Raw genomic sequence first — 21813 nt, 5'->3', positions numbered from 1 at the left:
GGAACAAAGCATTTAATTGAGTGGCTGGATGGGGTACAGAGTGATTTGTGCTTTGGAATTGAATATGATGATAAATTTGAACATCTTGGGAAGCCATTCAGCCTCTGGCTCGCTGAAAGAGCATTCTACCTAGTCCCACTCCTCTACCTTATCCCTGTAACCTTGCACATTCATTCTTTTCAGATAACCATCCAATTCCTTTTTGAAGACCTCGATTGAACTTGCCTCCGCCACCCTCTCAGGAAGTTCGTTCCAGACTCCAACCACCCTCTGGGTGAAAAATATTTTCCTCTCATTACTTTTACTCCTTTTGCCAATTATTTTGATTCTGTGCCCTCTAGTTCTTGATGCTCCCTTGAGTGGGAGCAGTTTCTCACTATTTACCCTGTCCATACCCCTCAGGATCTTGAATACCTCTATCAAGTGTCCTCTCAGCCTTCTCTTCTCCAAGGAAGACAGACCCAACACCTCCAATCTATCCTCATAGCTACAGTTCTTCATCCCTGGAATCATTCTTGTGAATCTCCTCTGTACTCCCTCCAATGCCTTCACATCCTTCCTCAAGTATGCCGCCCAGAATTGAACGCAGTACTCCAGATGAGGCCTAACTAGCGTCTTATACAAGTTCAACATGACCTCCTTACTCTTGTACTCAATGCCCCCATTAATAAAGCCTAAGATACTATATGCTTTATTAACTGCTTTATGGCTTTATGATCTCTTCCTATCCCTCGTGTTCTTATGATCAATCGCAGCATATTGCATTTACTTCATTTCTAACTATACTAACTGCAACAAACAGCTAATAACATTTACAAAAGGCAGTGGGCCATTCTACCTAACCACTTTGTGTTGGTGTTTATCCTCAACACAAGTAATCTGAATCCCATATTCCAACCCTGTTCCTATATCCTAAATACCCCTTTCCTTCACTTGAAGTCCTCCTTTTTGCAAGAAAACAAATGCTGTCACCTCGAGCAATAAAAGTTCAGCATTTTTAAACCAAAATATAGTGGCAAAAACTTAAATTACAAATCGTCTGTCTAACTTCTTGATAAATGTTGCAGTGTTCTGTAACTTGATTACTAGCATTGCAAATCCTCTATTTAAAAAAAAAACACTTTGTCTTAAATCTCTTGTATTTAATTTTGTATTTATGACCCCCATCCTATACCATAAGCCACTGAAAACAGTATGCTTTCACTTAAGTTGCCCATATTAACGACCTCTAACAATCGCCGCTTAAATCTCCTCTGTTGTAAACACAACTGTTCCAATTTTTCATGTCTAAATTCATATTTGTGTCATTTCATACCAGGCTGTATGCCAGTAAATCTGCCCTGTCCTGTGTCTGTGATAAAATGCATTTGATAATAAGAGCTCAAAACTGTACACATAAAAGACTACAGTTGGGAGTTACGTAGATGCATCGAGCATCTTGAAATTTGTTATAAACCATTTGCATTATTTTTAAATGGCCACTTCCACTTGAGTTGCTGCTGCTTTCTCTGCCAATCCACATCCCACAGCTTCCCTCCATTTAACAAAATTTTACTTTCTTTAACCAAAATATAGATTTCACATTTGCTGGCATTAAATTCCAACCGCCACTTTTTGCCCATTTTGCCATGCCACTATTTCCTTGCAGTTTCCTTGGATTCTCAGATTTATTTATTTTGCCTATTTTTGTATCATCAGATTTGAACAACATTTTCTCTAGCACTATATCCACATCATGATTTTTACCAATCCCATTATTCTGTGCTTCTGCTACTCTGCAATAAAGATCTTAAGTTTTATGACAGACTTCACTTTATCTGGTGTTTAAACTTACTGAAAGCAGAGAGAGTTAAGGGTAAATCTGGTCCCTATCACAAGGTTGTTTCATGATTGCACTTGTGTCCCGCTACTGCACGAGTAGTTACATAGCAGCGGAAGTTAGTTTTCATAAGAAGTAGGCACTTAAGCCACTTTACAGAGTGCTAGACACTCGTAAGCTCTGGGGCATATGATTTAAGGTGATTTTGAATTTGTAACATTGTTCTCTAATTACTATAGAATTTTTTCTCTCCTGATGAACAGTATGGGAAGGCTCCATCTCCATTGCAGCATAATTGAACCTGTAGTGGTAGTTGGGAAGAACAAGATGATGGCAAACCCCACCAATTGAAGCGTATCAAAATCTGTGTATCTATTGTAATATACTGGACTTGTTATACATAATCACAGTGACATTTATGCCATAGTGCCATGGTAGAGGGAGAGTCCTGATGTTGAATTTTAACTTAATGTTTCATAACCTTGCCAGCCTTCAGAATCTTTCTGTATGAACAGTAACCTTTTATCAGAATTGTTAACAGAAGAAAAACAAGATGTCAACTTCTTTGCAGATTCCACTGTTTTATTGCAAATCTAAGTTTTTGCCACTATATTTGGTTTAAAAATGATGAACTTTTATTGCTCTTGAGGTGACAGCATTTGTTTGCTTGCAAAAAGGAGGACTTCCAAGTGGCATTAAATTGAGGACCTTTTGAAGGTTTCATCATGTTGGTTGGGTCTGGGAATTGATGTAGCTTCTGTGTATTCTCATGCTTGCAACAAGAAGCAAATAGAATAATGCACAGTACCAGCTCCATATACTTAGGCAGCAGAGGAGGCATCAAATCTGGTGCCCACTTAGAGCAGCCAAAGTTGCTCTCAAATCAAATCAAAACTATAAAGTCGCATTCTTCATTCTTGCCAATGTCATTGATAGCAGGAGAGCAGCGTGCATCAGTTGGTGAAACACTCAAAAGTACAGCCTGAAGAAATTCTTTCTGTTGAAGCACGCAGTTTTATAATCAAGTAGTTGGTGCAGAGTTTGGCTAATGGTAAATGTTGCATCTGGATACTCAAGGTTTTATAGGGATGATTATAATGCTTCCAAACATCAGATCAGTCAGGAATAGCAAACTGCACCCTGAAATCTCTCTTCCCCTTTTTTCTTTGTGTAAAATAACTAAAGCAGCAAACCTGGCTTTCTGAGTTTATGCTTTTTCTGTACTGTTTACAGTTGAAATGTCCTGATGGTGGAGACAACTCTGATACAAACTCTGCACTTTCAATGCCTGTTGTTCCAATGAATACTGCAGCTGAAGCCATTATCAACATGATCAACCAAGGGCAAATCCAGGTCACAATCAATAACTTCACAGTCAGCAATGGACTGGCAACAACACAAGTAAGTGAGAGCATGATGGGGCTTTGGTATGGGTGGAAAATGAGAGATTCTGCAACTTGAGAAATAAGCAAATTCAAACCAACTCTAAATTATTGGCGTGGTCTTAAAGAAATGGAATCCACAATCATGCAAACTGTACATTGTCTGTTGGAAAGTAGGTTTGGTAAAGCTCAGATGGGTTTGATGGACATAAATAGATTCTTGTCCTTTGTGTTTAAAGGAACTGGCAGCTGTGAACCATTGGCCAATCTTGAGAAAGTAGAACAATTCTGGTTTTTGCAAATGGCTGTGCGATGTTGCTTTGTGTGTTGATTACTGCCAATGTCTAGAGGCTATATTCTGAACAAAACTATCTTTGAACTTTTCTGGGAATTAATTAACACGTATTCAATCTGTCATCAGATCAACAACAAGGCAGCAACTGGAGAGGAGGTACCACGCACAATCATCGTTACAACACGGTCACAATATGGCTTGCCAGAAGATGCTATTGTTTATTGCAACTTCAACCAGCTGTATAAAATTGATCCATCTACCCTGCAAATGTGGGCCAGTGTAAGTATCATCCCAACAGTTCAGTAAAGGTATTGATAGTTCCATGCAACTGTGATACTGGAATTGGCTGTTTTGCGATTAAAAGGAAAAATAACTTAGAGGGGTGAAGGGGAAGGCAAGGATTGAAAATTCTAGATTGACCACTGTAACAGACAAGAATGAATTTAATTGTCAATGGAAAAGTAGATAAGGTTTGGTAACTTTAGAAAGGAATGCAGCTGTGCTTGGAATGGTGTAGTAACGTGTGTACCATAGTGCATTGTTTGGTTTTAGGTTCTGAATGGATGTTGATCATTCCATTCAGTCTTATTAGCAAAATTTAAATAACACGGTCCTATTTAGAAGATCCTTGTCCTGTTTACAATCCTTTGGTGAGTTATTCTATAAGATATTGCCTTATTCTGTCCATATTTTTATGGGATTGTTTTCTCTTGATCTTGACTTTTGAACTTTAATTGACATCCTGCACCAACAGTAAGTAGTTTTATTGTTCTTGGTTCTGGTAAGTTTCTAAGAAACCTCAACAAACATTAAATTAATTGCTTTGTGATCAGTTCCTAGAAAATTCATAAACATGAATGCTATTTTGCCTGACATAGTCATAGTCACAGTCACTGCATCATATCGTAACAGCCAATGTCTCAGACTCCTGCAAAACTATCCAGGGTATCCTGCCCCAGCAGATGCACAGTTAGGAGGGAGTTTCCCTGGGAATCCTGAACATTGACTCCAGGCCCAATGAAGTTTCATGGCATCGGGTCAAACATGAGCAAGGAAACCTCCTGCTGATTACCACCTACTGCCCTCCCTCAGCCAATGAGTCAGTACTCCTCCATGTTGATCACCATTTAGAAGAAGTATTGAGGGTAGCATGGGGCCCTGGCTGAGGGATTTCTATCATCACTGATGCTGGCTGCATCCTGAAGGTCATATTGACAAGATTTTTAAAAAACTCATGCATGGAATGTGGGTGTCGCTGTCTCGGCCAGCATTTATTGCCCATCCCTAATTGCCCTTGTTAAGAGTCAACCACATTGCTGTGGGTCTGGAGACAATTTCATGGTCGTCATTAGACTTTTAATTTCAGATTTTTATTGAATTCAAATTCCACCATCTGCCGTGACGGGATTCGAACCCGGGCCTCTGGATTACTTGTCCAGCAACAGTACCACTATGCCATCATCTGCACCATGTGATGAGGGGACCAACAAGGGGAAACACCTGCTTGACCTCATCCTCAACAACCTACTTTCCACAAGTGCATCTGCCCATGACAGTATTGGTAGGAGTGCTTGTGCAGATGAAGTCCTGTCTTCGCACAACCAGTGTGCTAAATAGAATATGTTCTGAAAAGACCTAGCAGCTCAAAACTGGGCAAACACAAGATAATGTTGGCTATTATCATAAGCAGAATTGTATTCAACGACAGGCCACGAGGTTCCAAACTGTCAGATCCCTCACTCTACTATTACCATCAAACCAGGGGATCGACCCTTTTTCAATGGGGATTGCAGGAGAGCATGCCAAGAGCAGCACCAGGCATACCTAGAAATGCAGTGCATCATGGCGAAGATAGAAAACAGGACCATATGCATGCTAAACAGTGGAAGCAGGTGTCATAGTGTTAAATGATGCCAGAGCCAATGGATCAGATTGAAGCTCTGCAGTCCTGCCACATCCAATTGTTGGTGGTGGTGAACAGCTTAAATAAAACTCACTGGAGGAGGAGACTCCACAAATATAGCAGTGTAAAAGATGAGGCTGAAGCATTTGCAACCATCTTCAGCCAGAATGATCCATCCCTTCCTCCTCCTAAGGTATCCTGCATCACAGATGCCAGTCTTCAGCCAATTTGAATCACTCCACGTGATATCAAGAAATAACTAAAGGTATTGTATACAGAAAAGGATAAGAGCCCTGAAATCATCCCTGCAGTAGTACTGAAGATTTGTGCTCCAGAACTAGCCATGCCCCTAACCAAACTATTCCAGTACAGCTGCAACATTTGTATCTACCCGACAGTGTGGAAAATTGCTCAAATATGTCCTGTCCACTAAAAGCAGGACAAATCCATTCCGGCCAATTATTACTGCATCAATCTATCCTCGATCATTTGTAAAGTGATGGAAGGTGTCATTGACAGTGATAACAAGCAGCACTTACACAGCCTCAGTCACAAGTCTATCCAGACTCCCAGGCACCAAGGCTCACAAACAACCTAACTGAAACCATTTTACCTTTCTTAACACGTATATATTCAACTTAAAAATTATGCATTGTTCATCATACCATCAACATCCTGGGGGTTACCATCGACCAAAAACTTAACTAGACCAGATATATAAATGTGGTGGTTGCAAGAGCAGGCCAGAGGTTGGAAATTGTGGCAATTAATCCTCTCCTGATTCCCCAAAGCCTGTCCACCAGTTATAAGGCACAAGCATGCTGGAATACTCTCCACTTGCCTGGATGAGTGTGGCTCCAAAAGCATCAAAGCTCAGGATCAACCTGCTTGATTGGCAACCCATTCACCGCCTTAAACATTAATCCCCTCCACTACTAATGCACAGTAGCAGCAGGGTGTACTTTCTACAAGATGCACTGCAGCAGCTCGTCAAACCTCATTTAAATAGGACCTTCTAAACCTGCACCTCCGCTACCTAGAAGGACAAGGGCAGTAGACTTATGGGAACACCACTGCCTGCTGATTCCCCTTCAAGCCACACATCATCATACTGTTCTTTCATTGTCACTAGGTCAAAAACCCAGAACTCCAGTCTTACCCACACTGTGGGTGTACTTACACCAAATGGACTCCACCGGTTCAAGAGGCATTAGGGACGGGCAACAAATGCTGGCCTTTACAGAGATCCTCATATCCCATGAAAGCATATATCTACTGTATTTGCCTCTCTGGAACATAGCTTCTTAATATATTAATAGCTATTCAATCAGTAGTTTTTCATTTCTTGGACAGTGAATGGGACAGGGTGTGACTTGCAATCAGTACTCTTGAATTGTCATTCTTGGTTTTGCTGTTCATCAGAAACCATCCCAGAAATTAACTCCAGGGACATTGTTTATATGAGAACATCATGAGTTTGCTCATTTTACTTTGTATGTTCCTTCCCTCTTTGAATCTGACTTGGTGTAGTTTTACTTTGAGCACATTTACACAAGTGTTGTGGCTGAGAGTTAACATGCCAGGTGTTTGCAAAAATGCAAGATTTTTGATGTATATATTTTGAGAGCATTTGTCACAAGAATAGAATAGCAGAAATAATGTTGCTTCTTTTCCCTGACCTCGAACCAGAAATTTAAAAGCATTTCCCCTTTTGTAAACTTCCTTCACCAAACATTAATTCAACTCTGTAGATCAAGCATGAAATCAGAGTTTGTAATTTTACATTGGAATGGAAATGCAAACGTAAATATTGTTCCACCGTAGCAGCACAATTGTGCATCATCCAATCTGAGCAATGCCATGGGAGACTGTTAAAAATGTATAATACTGGATAAAAGTGCTTAAGGTAACCTTTTGGATGAAATGTAATAGAGAAAATGTCCAAATCCTGGAAAACATCACTACAGTGATTTGAGGCAAAAGATATGTTGAAGAAACATTTTTTAAAGTAATATTGACTCACTTTACAAAGTGTGCTTGATGTGTGCTTTCTTGTTCTGCAGATCCTAAAGCGGGTTCCTAACAGTGTGCTGTGGCTACTTCGATTCCCTGCAGTGGGAGAACCCAACATTCAACAGTATGCCCAGAGCATGGGACTGTCTGCTAACCGTATTATATTTTCACCTGTCGCCCCAAAAGAGGAGCATGTGAGGCGGGGACAGATGGCTGATGTTTGTCTGGACACTCCACTCTGTAATGGACACACCACGGGAATGGATGTACTCTGGGCAGGGACACCAATGGTGACTATGCCAGGTATGTGTAACGGTGGGTAACAGTTTTTCTTTCTATTTTGTTTAAGGAATGTAAGTCAGCAGTCATAATTAATTAATTTAGTGGAGTTGTGTGTAGAGGGACTCCAAGCTTAAGTGTGTCACTGTGATTGCTTTATTGCTGTCAGCGAAACTCAGCTGTTCATTTTCCATTGGGTGGTTGCTTCAAGTAGTCGATTGTTAATGATTTTTTTGGGTTCCCCAGTAAGGAAGAACATACAATTCCAACAGTAAATGTATAGTTGTGATTAGGGAAATGCTCAGTGAATCTTTTTTGAGATTGCTTCATGCTGGTAGCTCTTAGTTAGGCAGGATTGTATTATGTTGATGTTGAACAGTGTATCTGAATATTTTTGTACTGGCCACATAACCTTTTATTATTACTGCTCTTCCTGCTTTTTCCTCACGATATTGGGAGAAGGTGAACCTTGCTGAGAATTTTACCATGTATGAACTGTTCAATAGTGAATTTAACTTAAAGCATTAGATTTGTAGTACTATTACATAATTACCATTGTGTGCATCTGAAAGCATCATGTGATGAATAACTTTCAGAATTACACTTATTTTATTCTTTGAACATAAGAAATAGAAGCAGAAGTAGGCTATTTGCTCCCTTGAATCTGTGCTGTTGTTCAGTAAGATCACAGCTGTCCATCTACCTCATCCCTTTCTTACAGTATTCCCATATCTCAATTCCCTTAGTACCTCCAAATCTCTCAATCTCTATCTTGAACACACGCAACGGCTGAGCATCCAGTCCTCTTGAGGTAGAGAATTACAAAGATTCACAAACCTGTGAGTGAAAAAAATTCTCCTCGCCTCACTCCTAAGTGGCCAACCCCTTAATCTGAGACTATGACCACTAGTTCTAGACCCCGCCCCCCCCCCACCCCCCCCACCTAGCCAAGAGAAACATCCTCCTAGCATTTATCTTAATCCCCTTAATTTTTGATGTTTTGATTTGATCACTTCTCATTTTCTAAACTCTAGAGAACATAGGCTGAGTCTACTTGATCTCTGTTCATAGGATGAAACTCTTGTCCCAAGAATCAGTCTAGTAAACCTTTGTTGCACCTCATCAAGACAAATGTGTCCTCTCTTGGGTAAAGAGACCAAAACCGCGCACACTACTTCAGGTATGATCTCACCAAGGCCCTGCTAAACTGAAGAAAGACACCTTCACTTGCTTGAGTTCCTTTGTAATAAAGGCTAACATACTATTTGCTTTTCTAATTGCTTTATGTACCAGTGTGTTAACTTTCTGTATACAAGGACACACAGGTCCCTCGGTACCAACATTTCCCAGCCTTTTGCCATTTAAAAAAAAAAATGCCCTTCCCATTGAATTACTTTGCAATGAAAACAAAAAGTACTGGAAAAACTCATCAGGCCTGGCAGCATCTGTGGAGAGAGAAACTGAGTTAACATTTTGAGTCCGCGTGACTCTTCTTCATACGACTCAAAACATTAACTGTTTCTCTCTCCACAGAAGCTGACAGACCTGCTGAGTTTTTCCAGCGTTTTTTGTTTTTATATCAGATTTTCAGCATCTGCAGTATTTTGCTTTCATCTTAGTGGATCACCTTGCAGTTCCAACATTATATTCCATCTGCCCTGTTCTTGTGCTTATCGCTCAATCTATCTCTATCACTTTGCAGCTTCCTTGTGTCGTACTTACAGCTTACTGTCCCAACTAACATCAAACTAGAAGCCGTTACACACAGTCTCCCTCATTTAAGTCATTGTTTTCGATTGTAAGTAGCTGAGGCCCATGTGCTGATCCTTACGGCACCTCCACTGGTTACAGTCTGCCAACCCAAGTCAAACAACTTGCATTCATATATGATCTTTAATGTTGAAAACCTTCCAAGGCGGTTCATAGTACAATAATCGGATGATAATCAACACTGAGCTAAAGAAGGATATATTAGGAGGTTTGCCTGAAAGGTTGGTCAAAGAAGTAGGCTTTAAGGAGGGTTGTAAAAGATGTAGGAAGTGAATACCAGACCTGGGTATCAACTGCTGAAGGCATCACTGTTAAGGGTGGACAGTAGAGTTTCCAGGAGTCACGAGAGGCCAATGTTGGAGTAATGCAGATTTTTGAAGATTGATGATACTGTAATAGACAAAAAGGTAATGGCAGATTTATTAAATGAGTACTTCATATCCGTTTTCATAGTAGAGAAAGGTTAAATACCAGTGCTAGAAGGAAAATTGACATTCAATCAAAGGATTCAATGTAAGTAACAATGAAAATGGAGAAAATAATTGGACTTTGGATAGATAAATCTCCAGAACCTGAAGGTTTCCATCCTTGGAAGAGAAGTAGATGACAAAATTATAGAAGAGTTAGTCATAGTCTTTGAAAGCTTTTTAGATTTGGCAATTGTTACATTAGACTGGAAAATGATTAATGTAAATCCATAATTTAAGAAGTCTGGGGGAGAGAGAAACCAGGTATGTTCTTCCTTAAGTAAGGAGACCAATACACACAAGACTTTAGGTGTGGTATCACCAAGGTCCTATACAATGGTTGTAAGACTTGTTTACTCTTGTACTCCAATCCCATTATAATAATACTTAGCTTTTGTCATGTTAAACCTTTACCAATCTCTAGTTCGGCCTCAGTTGGAGTATCGTGTCCAATTCTCGGTGCCACGCTTCAGTAAAGATGCCAAGGCTCCTGAGAGGGCACAGAGGAGGTTTAACAAGATGGTAGTAGGAATGAAGTTAGGTGGATAGATTGGAGAAGTTGGGATTGTTCTTTTGAGAACAGAGAGGTTAAAGGAAAAAGTGTATAAAACCTTGAAGGATTTTAATTAAGCAAATAAGGCAAACTGTTTTCTATGGTACAAGTACCCATATCGTCGCTAATCACTCTACAAACATAAACTTGTCTAGATTGGGAGGAGAAAGGTGCAATTATCAAGAGGATGGGGGTGGGAAGAATGTGATTCAGGTCTAATGGAGAACATGATTCATCTTCCCAACTAATTCAGGTTCTCCTTCAACTGCCCTGCTTTAGACCTGGATTATGTTCTCTGCTTTGCCGCCCCCCCATCCCCGTCCCCTCACCTCTGTGCTCTGCATTTAATCTCCTGCCCTGTCTTCCCAATCCTTTGTTGCCTCTCTGCTCTCCGTGATCTGCTTTTGTCCTCTCCAATTGCAATATCATGTGCCTGTGTGCAACTGCAATATCAGGTGTACATATAAAGGCAGTGGTTAATTGCAGAAGATTGGAACAATGAGCAGGAAAAATTGCTTATAAAAGGAGAATTCTTATGCTGTGGAATTTTACTTCTAGGGTTAGTAGTTAAGGAAGGCAGGAACTATGTCTGCGTTCAAGATTAGATTGTTCAGGTGGGTGAAGGAAAAATGTTGAAGGAACATAGAAATATGTGGGTAAATGTGATTAGAACTAATTCTTTACGTGGACGATTAACACCGGCACGTCTGTTTTAACATTTTGTATTTGTTTTTCCAAAAATCTACTTCCTATATCCTGTCCCACTCGGTCATCAGTACACTGGGAAAATCATACTATGATTTTCCAAAGTTAACATTGTTTTATGAAAGGGAAATCGTGTTTGAATTTTTTGAGGACATAAGTAGTAGAATAGATAAAGGAGAACTGGTAGATATAGTTACACTTGGATTTCCAAAAGGCATTCAGTAAGATGCCACACAATGAGGCCAGGATTTTACAGTCAGCGTGCAGGCCATAAAATGACGTAGGGCGTGCGTCCCGATGTCATCGCGATGTTTTGTTTGGCAGGCACACGCCACTGCGCGCCCGCCAATAATTGATAGGCCTATTAAGACCATTAACGAAGTAATTAATTTCAAATTTACGCTGCCTGTCCAATCTTGTGGTTGGCGGGCAGGTGAAAAGGCCAAGCAGTCTTTACATTTTATAGGAAATCTCATCCATGAGCGGGATGAGGTTTCCTAAAGCTTTCACGAATTAGATTAAAAGTTTTTTTTGTGGAGGGGACATGTTTCATTACATTTTTATTACATTCATTTATTTTTTTCAAAAGCGCATCAATCTCCCTGAGGCAGCTCCGTGCCTTAGGGAGATTGAAGCACTCTTTTGCGTACATGCGCGAAAGAGCGCTGGACCGACTCTCCCTCCTCCCCCTGCTCACAGAGGTAGCGCTCAGCCCTGCCGCTCGCATATTATGCTGGGTGCAGGAAAAATTCAGGCCTAGGTTATTTTGCAAGATAAAGGCATTGGAGTTGTGGGTAATATATTAGCATGCATAGAGGACTGGTTAATGGACAGCAAAGCAGAGAGTTGGGATAAATGGGGCATTTTCAAGTTAGCAGGGTGTGACTAGTGGAGTGCTGCAAGAATCACTACTGGAGCCTCAGCTGTTACAATCTATATTAATGACTTAGATGAAGAGACAATGAGTCATGTACTGGTTTGCTGACAATACAAAGCTAGGTGGGAATGTAAATTGTGAGGACGACACAAAGAGGCTGAAAAGCAGTATGGAAAGGTTGTGAGTGGGCAACAAGATTACAAATGGAGTATAATGTGGGGTAGTGTGAGGCTATTCATTTTGGTCGTTAGAATAGAAGAGCAAAATTTTTTTTTAAGTAAAGTATGAAATTTTAAAATATTTATCTTAAGTGGCTTAGGAACATTTGTACAAAGAACACAATTAACATACAGATATAGCAAGCAATTAGGAAGGTAAATGACATGTTGGTCTTTATTGCAAGTGGATTGGAATGCAAAAATAAATAAGTCTTGCTACAGTTGTATAGGGCTTTGGTGAGACCACACCTGGAGCACTGTGTACGGTTTTGGTCTCCATATCTGAGGAAGGCAATTCTTGCCTTGGAGGAGGTACAGTGAAGAGTTGGTACAGTGAAGAATTGCTACACTGGATCCTGGGATGATAGTGTTGACTGATGGGCTTAGTAAATTGGGGTGTACTCTGGAGTTTAGAAGAATGAGAGATGATCTCATTGAAACATAGATTCTGAAGGGGTTTGATGGGGTAGACACAGAGGATGTTTTCGCTGGCTAGGGAATCTAGAACACTAGGGTAGAGCCTCAAAATAAACAGCCGGTCATTAGGACTGAGATGTGAAGAAAGATTTTCACTCAACGCATTCTGAATCTTTGGAATTGTCTGTCAGAATGTTCTGGATGCTCCATTGTTGATTATATTCAAGACTGAGATTGATAGATTTTTGATCTCTCAGGAAATCAAGGGACATGGGGAATGAGCAGGAATGTGTTGAGGTAGAAGATCAGCCATGATTGTGTGAATGGGGAAGCAGACTTGAGGGGCTGACTGCTGTACTCCAGCTCCTGTTTCATCTGTTGTTATCCCTGTCCTACATTGCCCAACACTTGGGATTCAATATTCTCATCCTCGTGTTCAATTCCATTCAGGGTGTCACCTCTGCATACAAGCGTCTTCCTGACCGCCCCCTCCCTTTTCTTCCAGTACTCTGTTTTTCTGACTCTGTCCTCTTGTGTGTCCCCAAGTCACTTTAATGGTTGCGCCATCAGCTTCTTGGGTTCTGCACTCTCGAATTCCCTGCCTATCCACCACTCTGTTTTCCACCCCCCCCCCCCAACCCCACTTTTAAGATTTATCACCACTTCGGCCAAGTATTTAGTCAACTCCCTAATATCTTTGTCTGGTTCACCATCTGTTCACCTCCTTGGAACCTTCTTTACTTTGTTCAAGGTGATATATAAATGCAAGTTGTTGGATATCAATAATTTATTAATAAAATTACATGGAATAAAACTAGATAATTTGCAATAGATTTGGTTTCGTTGTTTTACTTGATATAGATGATCAGTTTATATTTTAATATTTTTGGGGACATTCCATTTCGTTTTCCCTCTTTTTCAAAGTTACGGATATCATTTGGGTCATATTTGAAATGAAATCGGAGATCCTTGTGTTTTATGTCTCTCATATTTTTGAAATGGCTGGTGGCAGCAATTGAGAAGCAGCTAAGTTTGTAAGTAGACCTGGCTGACTAGTGTTCAGCACAGTGAGCAGAAGAGCAGTCCAGCAAGTCTTTTTGTGTCTGTATGTGATGAATGGGCAGGGGGTGTTGCCTGATGTGAATTCTGGTATGCAGTTGTCTTTATTCATTGTGGCCTGCACTCCAACTGGCAGATGTGTTGCTTGCACTGGATAGGTTTGTGGACTTAGGAGAGGAATGCATCATAGTTAACTGATACTTGGAATGAGGACTTTGTTACCTATACATGTTGGGCATAATGGTGCCATTCATCTCCATGGTGCTGTACACAAAAATTGTTTCAGATGTTCTGTAAAACTGAACAGATTTGAAATTCATATCAATTTTAACTAGTTATGGCACTTCGATCTACTGTAATTCTTTGAGAAATTCTTTGGTCCAGTGAGTGCAGTTCACTTGGATTATTAGTGCTATTAAACTTCCACATTTGTTTTAAATTTGGCTTTTTACTTTCATAAATAAGATAATGCATCGTAATTTCTGATGACCCCAAGCTTTTGTAGTTAGGTGATGCAATTGAAAGTCTCCAGGGGGGTGTGGACTGTTAACAGATAAAATTTGTTGGGTTGTGCTCTCCTATTTTCTCTCTAAACCTCATGTGCAACAATTCTATACAGAGCAGGACAGTCCCAGGTTGAGTTTCTGTTTGGAACTGACTGCTGGGCTAGAGAACGGAAAAATTAACTAGTATTTCTATTCCTGACCACTCCTGTGATTCTAGTAACTCCCCTTAGCACAAAGTTAATTTCTCTGGTCATAACCATCATTATCCCTGCCACAACCTAAATGCCCTTGATTGACATTTTTCCTGAAGTGAGGCTAAACATAATATTCTAACTGCACTAACTAGTAATTTTACAGGTTTATCATTGCACTTTGCTATTGTGCTGAATACCCCATTTTAGAATCCTACTTGCTGTTTATTTATAGCTTTATTAAAGTTATTCCACTGTAAAAGTCTTACCATATAATATGCACTCTCCTATTCATTCGCTCAAAATTTATCATCACATATTTCTCTGCATTATAGTTAATTCTATGTCTCTATTAACTACAGTGAACTTAACTATGGTTCTTTTTGCAGTAAACAGTGCTCCCTATTTTTGTGCTGTCTTCACATTTGATGATCCTCACTGCATATAATGAGCACCTTGGCAGTTTTCCCATTACATGTGGTGGACAGTAAATCCATCACAGTGCTGAATGTCTTCCTTGAAGAGTGGGAAATTCTAAACAGAAAAGATTGTGTTGTAGCTATTTTCTCCTCCTAATGTATCTCCAAGTCACAATACTTAGGCATGCACAGGCCACATGGTCATAATTCCACTCGATGGAACCACACATATAAAAGCAAAGAAACTGCCCTGCCCTGGTCAATTTGAAAGTTATTGAACCGCAAATCATTTGTGGATGTCACTCAGAAATTGACATTTAATAACAAGTGGTTCTAATACAATAGTGCTACAGGATGAATGGCTAAGTTTATATTTCTTCATATAATCAACTTTTGTTATAAAGTTAAACTCTGGCGTTTGCAGCCTATGAACAGTCATAATCAATTTCAGAGTTCCTGAACCGCTGTTGGCACAATCGCAAATGCCTTTCAGAAATTAACACCAAGGGATAATCCAAATACGTTAACAGGGATGGAGGGGAGGTGACCCCTAACAGCTGCTTGAAATAGCTGTCCGGCTTAGTATGGTTTAAGCAGTGTCTTGTTAATTGCCTTTGGTGATGGCAAATGGTTAGTAACTGTCCAGGAGAAACAAGGATGGTAAGTGGTTGCGACTGTACTGTGCTCTCACCTCTAGTCTGGATCATTTGTGAAAGAGGGGGTAATTAGTACACTAGAAGGATTTAAAATTCTTGAGGAGATATTAGATAGGCTATCTATGCTTAAAAGTCGAAAAGGCACCAGAATCAGATACGATACATCCAAGGATACTGAGGGAAGTGAGTGAAAATTGTGGAGGCACTTACCATAATTTTCCAGTCTTCCTCAGACTGGGGGGTGGTGCTAGAGGACAGGAGAATTGTAAACGTTACACCCTTGTTCAAAAAATGGTATAAAGATAAGGCCTGCAACTATAGGCCAGTCAGTTTAACTTTGGCGGTAGGGAAACTTCTAGAAACAATAATTCGGGACAAAATTAATAGTCATGTGGACAAATACTAGTTAATTAAGGAAAGCCAGCACAGACTTGTTTAGGGATTATAGTGCTTACCTAAGATGCTGGAGTTTTTTGAAGAGAGAACTGAGAGGATTGATGAGGGCAAAGCTGTTGATGTGGTATACATGGACTTCCAAAAGGCTTGCCACACAACAGACTTGAGAGAAAAGTTATAGCTCATGGAATAAAAGAGATAGTAGAAATGTGGATACAAAATTGGCTGAGTGATAGGAAACAGAGTAGTGGTTAATGAATGCTTTTCTACCTGGAAGAAGGTTTGTAGTGGAGTTCTCCAGGGATCAGTATTGGGATCCTTGCTCTTCCTGATATATATTAATGACCTGGACCTTGGTATACACGGCATAATTTCAAAATTTGCAGATGCGAAACTTGGAAGCACTGTTAGGAGGATAGTGTAAAACTTCATAAGGACATGGACAAGTTGGTGGATTGGGCGGACAGGTGGCAGAATATGGAGAAATATGAAGTGATTCATTTTGTAAGGAAGAACGTGGAGGCAATATAAAATAAAGGGTATAATTCTAAAGGGTGTGCAGGAGCAGAAGGACCTGAGTGTATGTGTGCATAAGTCATTGAAGGTGGCAGGACAGGGTTGAGAGAGCAGTTAATAAAGCATACAATATTCTAGGCTTTATTAATAGAGGCATACGGTACAAGAACAATGAGGCTATGTTTAACTTGTATAAGACACTAGTTTGGCTTCAGCTGGAGTATTGCACCCAGTTCTGGGTGCTGCACTTTAGTAAGGATATGAAGGTATTGATGAAAGTGCAGAAAAGATTAATGAGAATGGTACAAGGGATGAAGGATTTCAGTTACGAAGATAGATTTGGAGAAGTTGGGACTGTTCCTTGGAGAAGAGAAAGCTGAGAGGAAATTTGATAGAGGTATGCAAGATCATGAGGGGTCTGAACAGAGTAGATAAGGAAAAACTGTTCCCACTCGTGTAAGGATCGAGAATGAAAGCGCACAAATTTAAAGTAATTGGCAAAAGAAACAAAAGTGACATGAGGAAAACCTTTTTCATGCAGTGAGTGGTTAAGGTCTGGAATGCACTGCCTAGGAGTGCAGTGGAGGCAGGCTCAATCAAGGCATTTAAAAGGGATTTAGACCGTTATCTGAAAAAACAATATGCAGGGTTATTTGTGGAATGGCAGTAGGTGAATTGCTCATTCTGAGAGCTGGTGAAGACATGATGGGCTGAATGGTCACCTCCTGTGCTCTAGCGGGTGTGTGTTATATGTATGAGTAGATGTTAGGCCCATTGGTTATAGTTACTGGGTTTAGCTGTTTTATGTATACTGATAGTTAATTCTGCTTTGCCTAGTATATCACTCAGTTTTTGGGTTCAGAGGGAGTTAAATGGACTTTCCACATTAATTTTGATGATTGTGTATGATGGAAAATCTAGATTCTGCCTATGCAATATTAGGACATGCATGTGGTTTTAAGTACTTTGTGCACGTGTAATGTACAGCAGTTATGTTTTTTTTATATGTATATATCTATTATATGTATATATCTATTTTTTTTAAAACAGGTGGTTGAGCATTCTAAGATTATATTGGTATTGTGTTTGTAAGTGGCACTGAGATGTTTATATTATGTGAACCAATAAATAGGAACAGGACTAGGTCATTTAGCCCTCGAGCCTTTTCTGCTAGCAACATTGGGGCTCAATTAACATTACTTTGACAGCTGAACTGTATTGTGCCTTCCCTATTCGATCAGCTGCAATAAGCATCTAGTTTACTAGAACTAGCTCTAAAACAAATTACTTCATTTAAAAAAAATGCTGCAACATAGTTCTCAGCTCAAATCTAAAGGCTACCAAAACAATAAAAATAAAAAGCCCTACTTCAATCTGTTAATTAAGACATTGACCATAAATATGCCTCAACCTGATTGTGTTAGCTGAATATTTAAGTAAGAGCATTTTTAAATAATGTGCCTATTTTCTTTTTACCTGAAATCAAGTCTTTTTTTTATTTTTATAAGAAGGAAGTACCTGCCACAAACTTTGGAACTGAATTGATCCCAGCAGTAAAATGACTTATCTTCTCTACTGCATTTGATTTCGCCTATTCCTTAATATTTGGAAAAATAATAAAGTAACAGTATACCCCTATCCTCCATAAAAAAGGGAAATGAAACAGCTCATGCCTCCACTGAAAACAAAATAGAATTTCAACCAGTTCAATTAACTACTGCCACCTCCCCATGAACACTTAGTGTCTTCCCCTTCTCTTCCTTTTCCCCATCCTCCTCTTGGACTCCTTGTGCTATTCAGCATCTTTCTCCTCCCCACTTGGCCTGGGCTAGTTAACCCAGCATTTTAACTCTTTTTGACTCATTTGCATAAATAAATCTCCAGTAGAGAGAGACCCTATCCATCCATTGAGTGTAAATGTCAATTAAAAGAAGGACCATATGAAACATGGGTGGCATCTTCATAACCAAATCTTGGTTTAAGCTGTATGATGGGTATAAATTTGTTTGGTATGAGAGTTTCTATTTGCGGTCTTTATGTTAAATGTTTTGTGTTCCTTGTTGCAGGGGAAACACTGGCATCCCGTGTTGCTGCCTCACAGCTGATGTGTTTGGGATGTCCAGAACTGATTGCAAAGACCAGACAAGAGTATGAGGATATTGCTGTCATGTTGGGCACAGATATGGAATAGTATGTTCAAATCTTCTAATTTCAATGTTTGATTTGTAACTGACTTGTATCTGTCCCTTCAGTACTGGATACCTTAGGTTGTCAGTCTATATAGCACTAACTTGTAACCAGCTAATAAGTGCACCAATTTGGTCATAGTTTTGGGTCAGTTTTCTTTGATACTGACTAGGTATACTAAGTCTGAGACAACAACCAAACCTACAGACACTCAGTCTGTTGGGGATTGGTCATTTGAATGTGAATGCCATTGTTCAAACTGCCAGTTGAATAAAACAATTAGGTTTGGTATTGTATGCTGCAGACTACCACCTCCATCTTGCTGTATGGGAGTTATACAAGAAACTGGTGTCTCTTATTCTTAAGATAATATGATTAAAGTTTGCTGTTGAAGAGATGTTATTTGCGTGTTGTCATTCACTTGGATGATTACGCACCAGTTATAAAGGAAAGCAGGACTTCTGTTGGGGCAACATAGGAGTCTACATATTTTAATTTACAAGAATTTTGAAAGCCCCTTCTTTTTGCACTACACCCCAAAAGGAACTTTTGCATTATTGCTTGCTTCAGTACTGACTTGATTTATTAATTGAATTTTAAAACTCAGTGGTGCATACAAGTATTTGCATTGAAGCAGCACAAATTTAAAAATCTTTTGAATTCTGTCACTGGAATGCCCAGGTCTAAGAATCCTTTGGTTATTTAGCTACTGAGTGCGTGGTATGTGAAACACTTGGACAGATGTGCCCAGCTTATAATGTTTGAGTGTCGTGAGCCCTATCCATGCATTTTTGAGTTTGACATCATTTTGACATTGCCTTTATTGTTACAGTCTGAAGAAGATCCGAGGAAAGGTGTGGAAACAAAGAGTGAGCAGCCCGCTGTTCAACACCAAACAATATACTATGGATCTGGAGCGCCTCTACACACAGATGTGGGAGCATTATGCTGCAGGCAACAAACCAGATCATATGATCAAGCCACTTAAAGCTATGGAGACAAATGAAACTGCTTGAACTTGCTCCATTGCTGGAGCATTGTGACTTTGACATGAGAATACTGAACTGCATCCTCAGCTCCATGACCCATCACACACAGATTGTTTTGAGTGTTTTTTTTGAGACAAGTCAAATTCTGGCAATAACACATTTTCATGCTATCCCAGAGTGACTCTTCAAAGATTGAACCCTGTTATTGAAAGATTGTTGGAGTTGAACCAAGCTGAAACACCATTGCAGTAACACAACCTCTGATTTAAATTGAGTAACGGTATTCTTTATAGAGGATGAATCTGAAAATATTTGTAATGCTACTTAGTCAGAACTTCACATTAATGATTAGAAGATAAAAGTCTGATATTACCATCTCATCGCTACTCAAATAGCAGAGACTTCCTTTTGAATGTCTGAAAGCCTGATTGCTGGATGGGTTCATTAAGGCCTTAGACTAACTCTTTAAAGAGGTGTTGCTATGTTTTAATGTCCCTGTCAAATTATTTTTATAAATCATAGAGGCTCCTTTTCTTGTCAGTCTTTGTGCTCTCTGCCTTTTCAGGCTTTTTAGTTGCAATGTCATTGTACTTCTGTTGGAAACTGCTTTCCACATTGAAAAGGAATTGTGTCAAATGGCAATGTATGTCTGTATTGCTTATTTGTTCCAGTTCTTCAAGTGATGCAGCAGGGTGCAAATTACCAGTTGCCCTGTGTTGGCTGGAGAATGTATTTCACCATGTGTCAGATACAAACTCAAGTGATGCAATGGAATGCATTTCCTTATTTGGCCCACACAAGCTTGAGTGAGGATGTAGTATGTGTTTCTATGCATGACCATGCAGGTGTAATAATTGTAGTAGGTAGCAGTGCTACAACTGTCGCTGAGGTCTGGAATTAAGTTTTGGAGACTGGCCTATTGCCAAACAGTTTGGGAAAAATTAAAACCAATCTGGAGAATGGTTGCTCTTCCTCACTAAATGAACTCATTTGATTTTTGTAGGATCATTTTGTGAAGGGCTAAGGATTCTCTTTGCCCCCCAGGTAAGTATCTCATCAGTTATTATTATGTAGACTTAGCAATTTTGTGTGATTTTTAGCCAAATAATATTTAGTGATGACTCCTTTTGCACCTGTACTGACATATGTTAAAAAAAATTTGTGGGTGTTTTTGGAAGATTTTCTTTTGCTGTCATTCAAGTTACTTGCTCAAAAGTATAACAGAATTGCTTTGAGTTTATTATTCTCAGGTCTGTGTCAAAAATCACTTCAATTTGATCCCTCAACACTTTAATTTAATGTAACATTTGGTTTGCTGGGAGCACCAAGTAGGATGATTGTAAATATTTACATTAAACTGTCCCTCTTCTGCCTGATCGCCCACACCTCCTGTGGAGTGGTATTGAACAAAGTGAACGTGTTTGTTTTATATGTAATGAAACCAGATCATTTGCAACTGATAGAATCCCGTACATCTTTATTGAAAGAAGACATAATGTCTGGTTTATGATGGTCAATGGGTTAATAAAATATTGATTTTTTTTATTTAAAACAAATAAAATAAACAATGGATGGTGATACTGAAGCTGGGAGAGGCGGCAACAAAGGCAGGTGAGCATTTTCTGAAAGAATCTCATTTCATTGGGTATGATGGCAACTTTGCAATATCTGAGGTGGAATTTTTTATTATTAACTGCTGCGTGCTTAGATTTATTTTGGTTAATTTTCCATTTTTTCCTGTAGTGTCAGCTATTTTAACATGCCTCTAACATTTTATTGGTACAGACATTGAGACCTCCAATATTTGCATTGTCTGGATTTCAGGCTGTTTATGTATGAAGCTGTAAATACATGTGAATGAGAATCTAATGTATCTCTGTGTACAATTATAAAGCAGCTGGATGCTTTACTGGAGTCTTGTGTTTCTGTGTCAAGGTGTTTGCATGACCTCTATTATACCAGATACATACCAGATTTTGTTTCCCCTGTACCATTTTTCCCAATGTACCTTGGTTGACAGGTTCCCTGTTATTAAGATTCTGACATCTCATCTGCAATGCACATGAAATTAGGCGAGCTGATTTGCTGGTAGACTACTTTTATTTTTTTTACCTGTAAAAAAACAAAGTGACCCTAGTCACAGCTTAGTACATTTCCTAAACCTTATCACCAGTATCAATCATTTGTTGCATATGT

General features: G+C 39.5%; 1 protein-coding gene across 3 annotated transcripts in view; it reads left to right on the top strand.

Annotated features, from left to right (window-relative positions):
* LOC144683703 (UDP-N-acetylglucosamine--peptide N-acetylglucosaminyltransferase 110 kDa subunit) overlaps positions 1-21531 on the top strand; it is an 87911-nt gene extending 66380 nt beyond the window's left edge. For 2 of the 3 annotated variants that reach the window (XM_078546994.1, XM_078546996.1), the window contains 5 exons: positions 3053-3220; positions 3623-3775; positions 7463-7727; positions 18508-18631; positions 19461-21531. In XM_078546994.1, the coding sequence (XP_078403120.1) occupies positions 3053-3220; positions 3623-3775; positions 7463-7727; positions 18508-18631; positions 19461-19644 (894 nt within the window). In that variant the 3' untranslated portion in view covers positions 19645-21531. The remainder of the gene's footprint in view (positions 1-3052; positions 3221-3622; positions 3776-7462; positions 7728-18507; positions 18632-19460) is intronic. The other variant, XM_078546995.1, reaches the window with a different exon arrangement.
* The last annotated feature ends 282 nt before the right edge of the window (positions 21532-21813 follow it).

Source organism: Cetorhinus maximus, chromosome 8, assembly GCF_964194155.1.
Source record: "Cetorhinus maximus chromosome 8, sCetMax3.hap1.1, whole genome shotgun sequence".
NCBI classification, from domain to species: Eukaryota; Metazoa; Chordata; class Chondrichthyes; order Lamniformes; family Cetorhinidae; genus Cetorhinus; species Cetorhinus maximus.
Note: the sequence above shows the minus strand (reverse complement) of the source record. Positions and strands in the feature narration are given on the sequence as shown.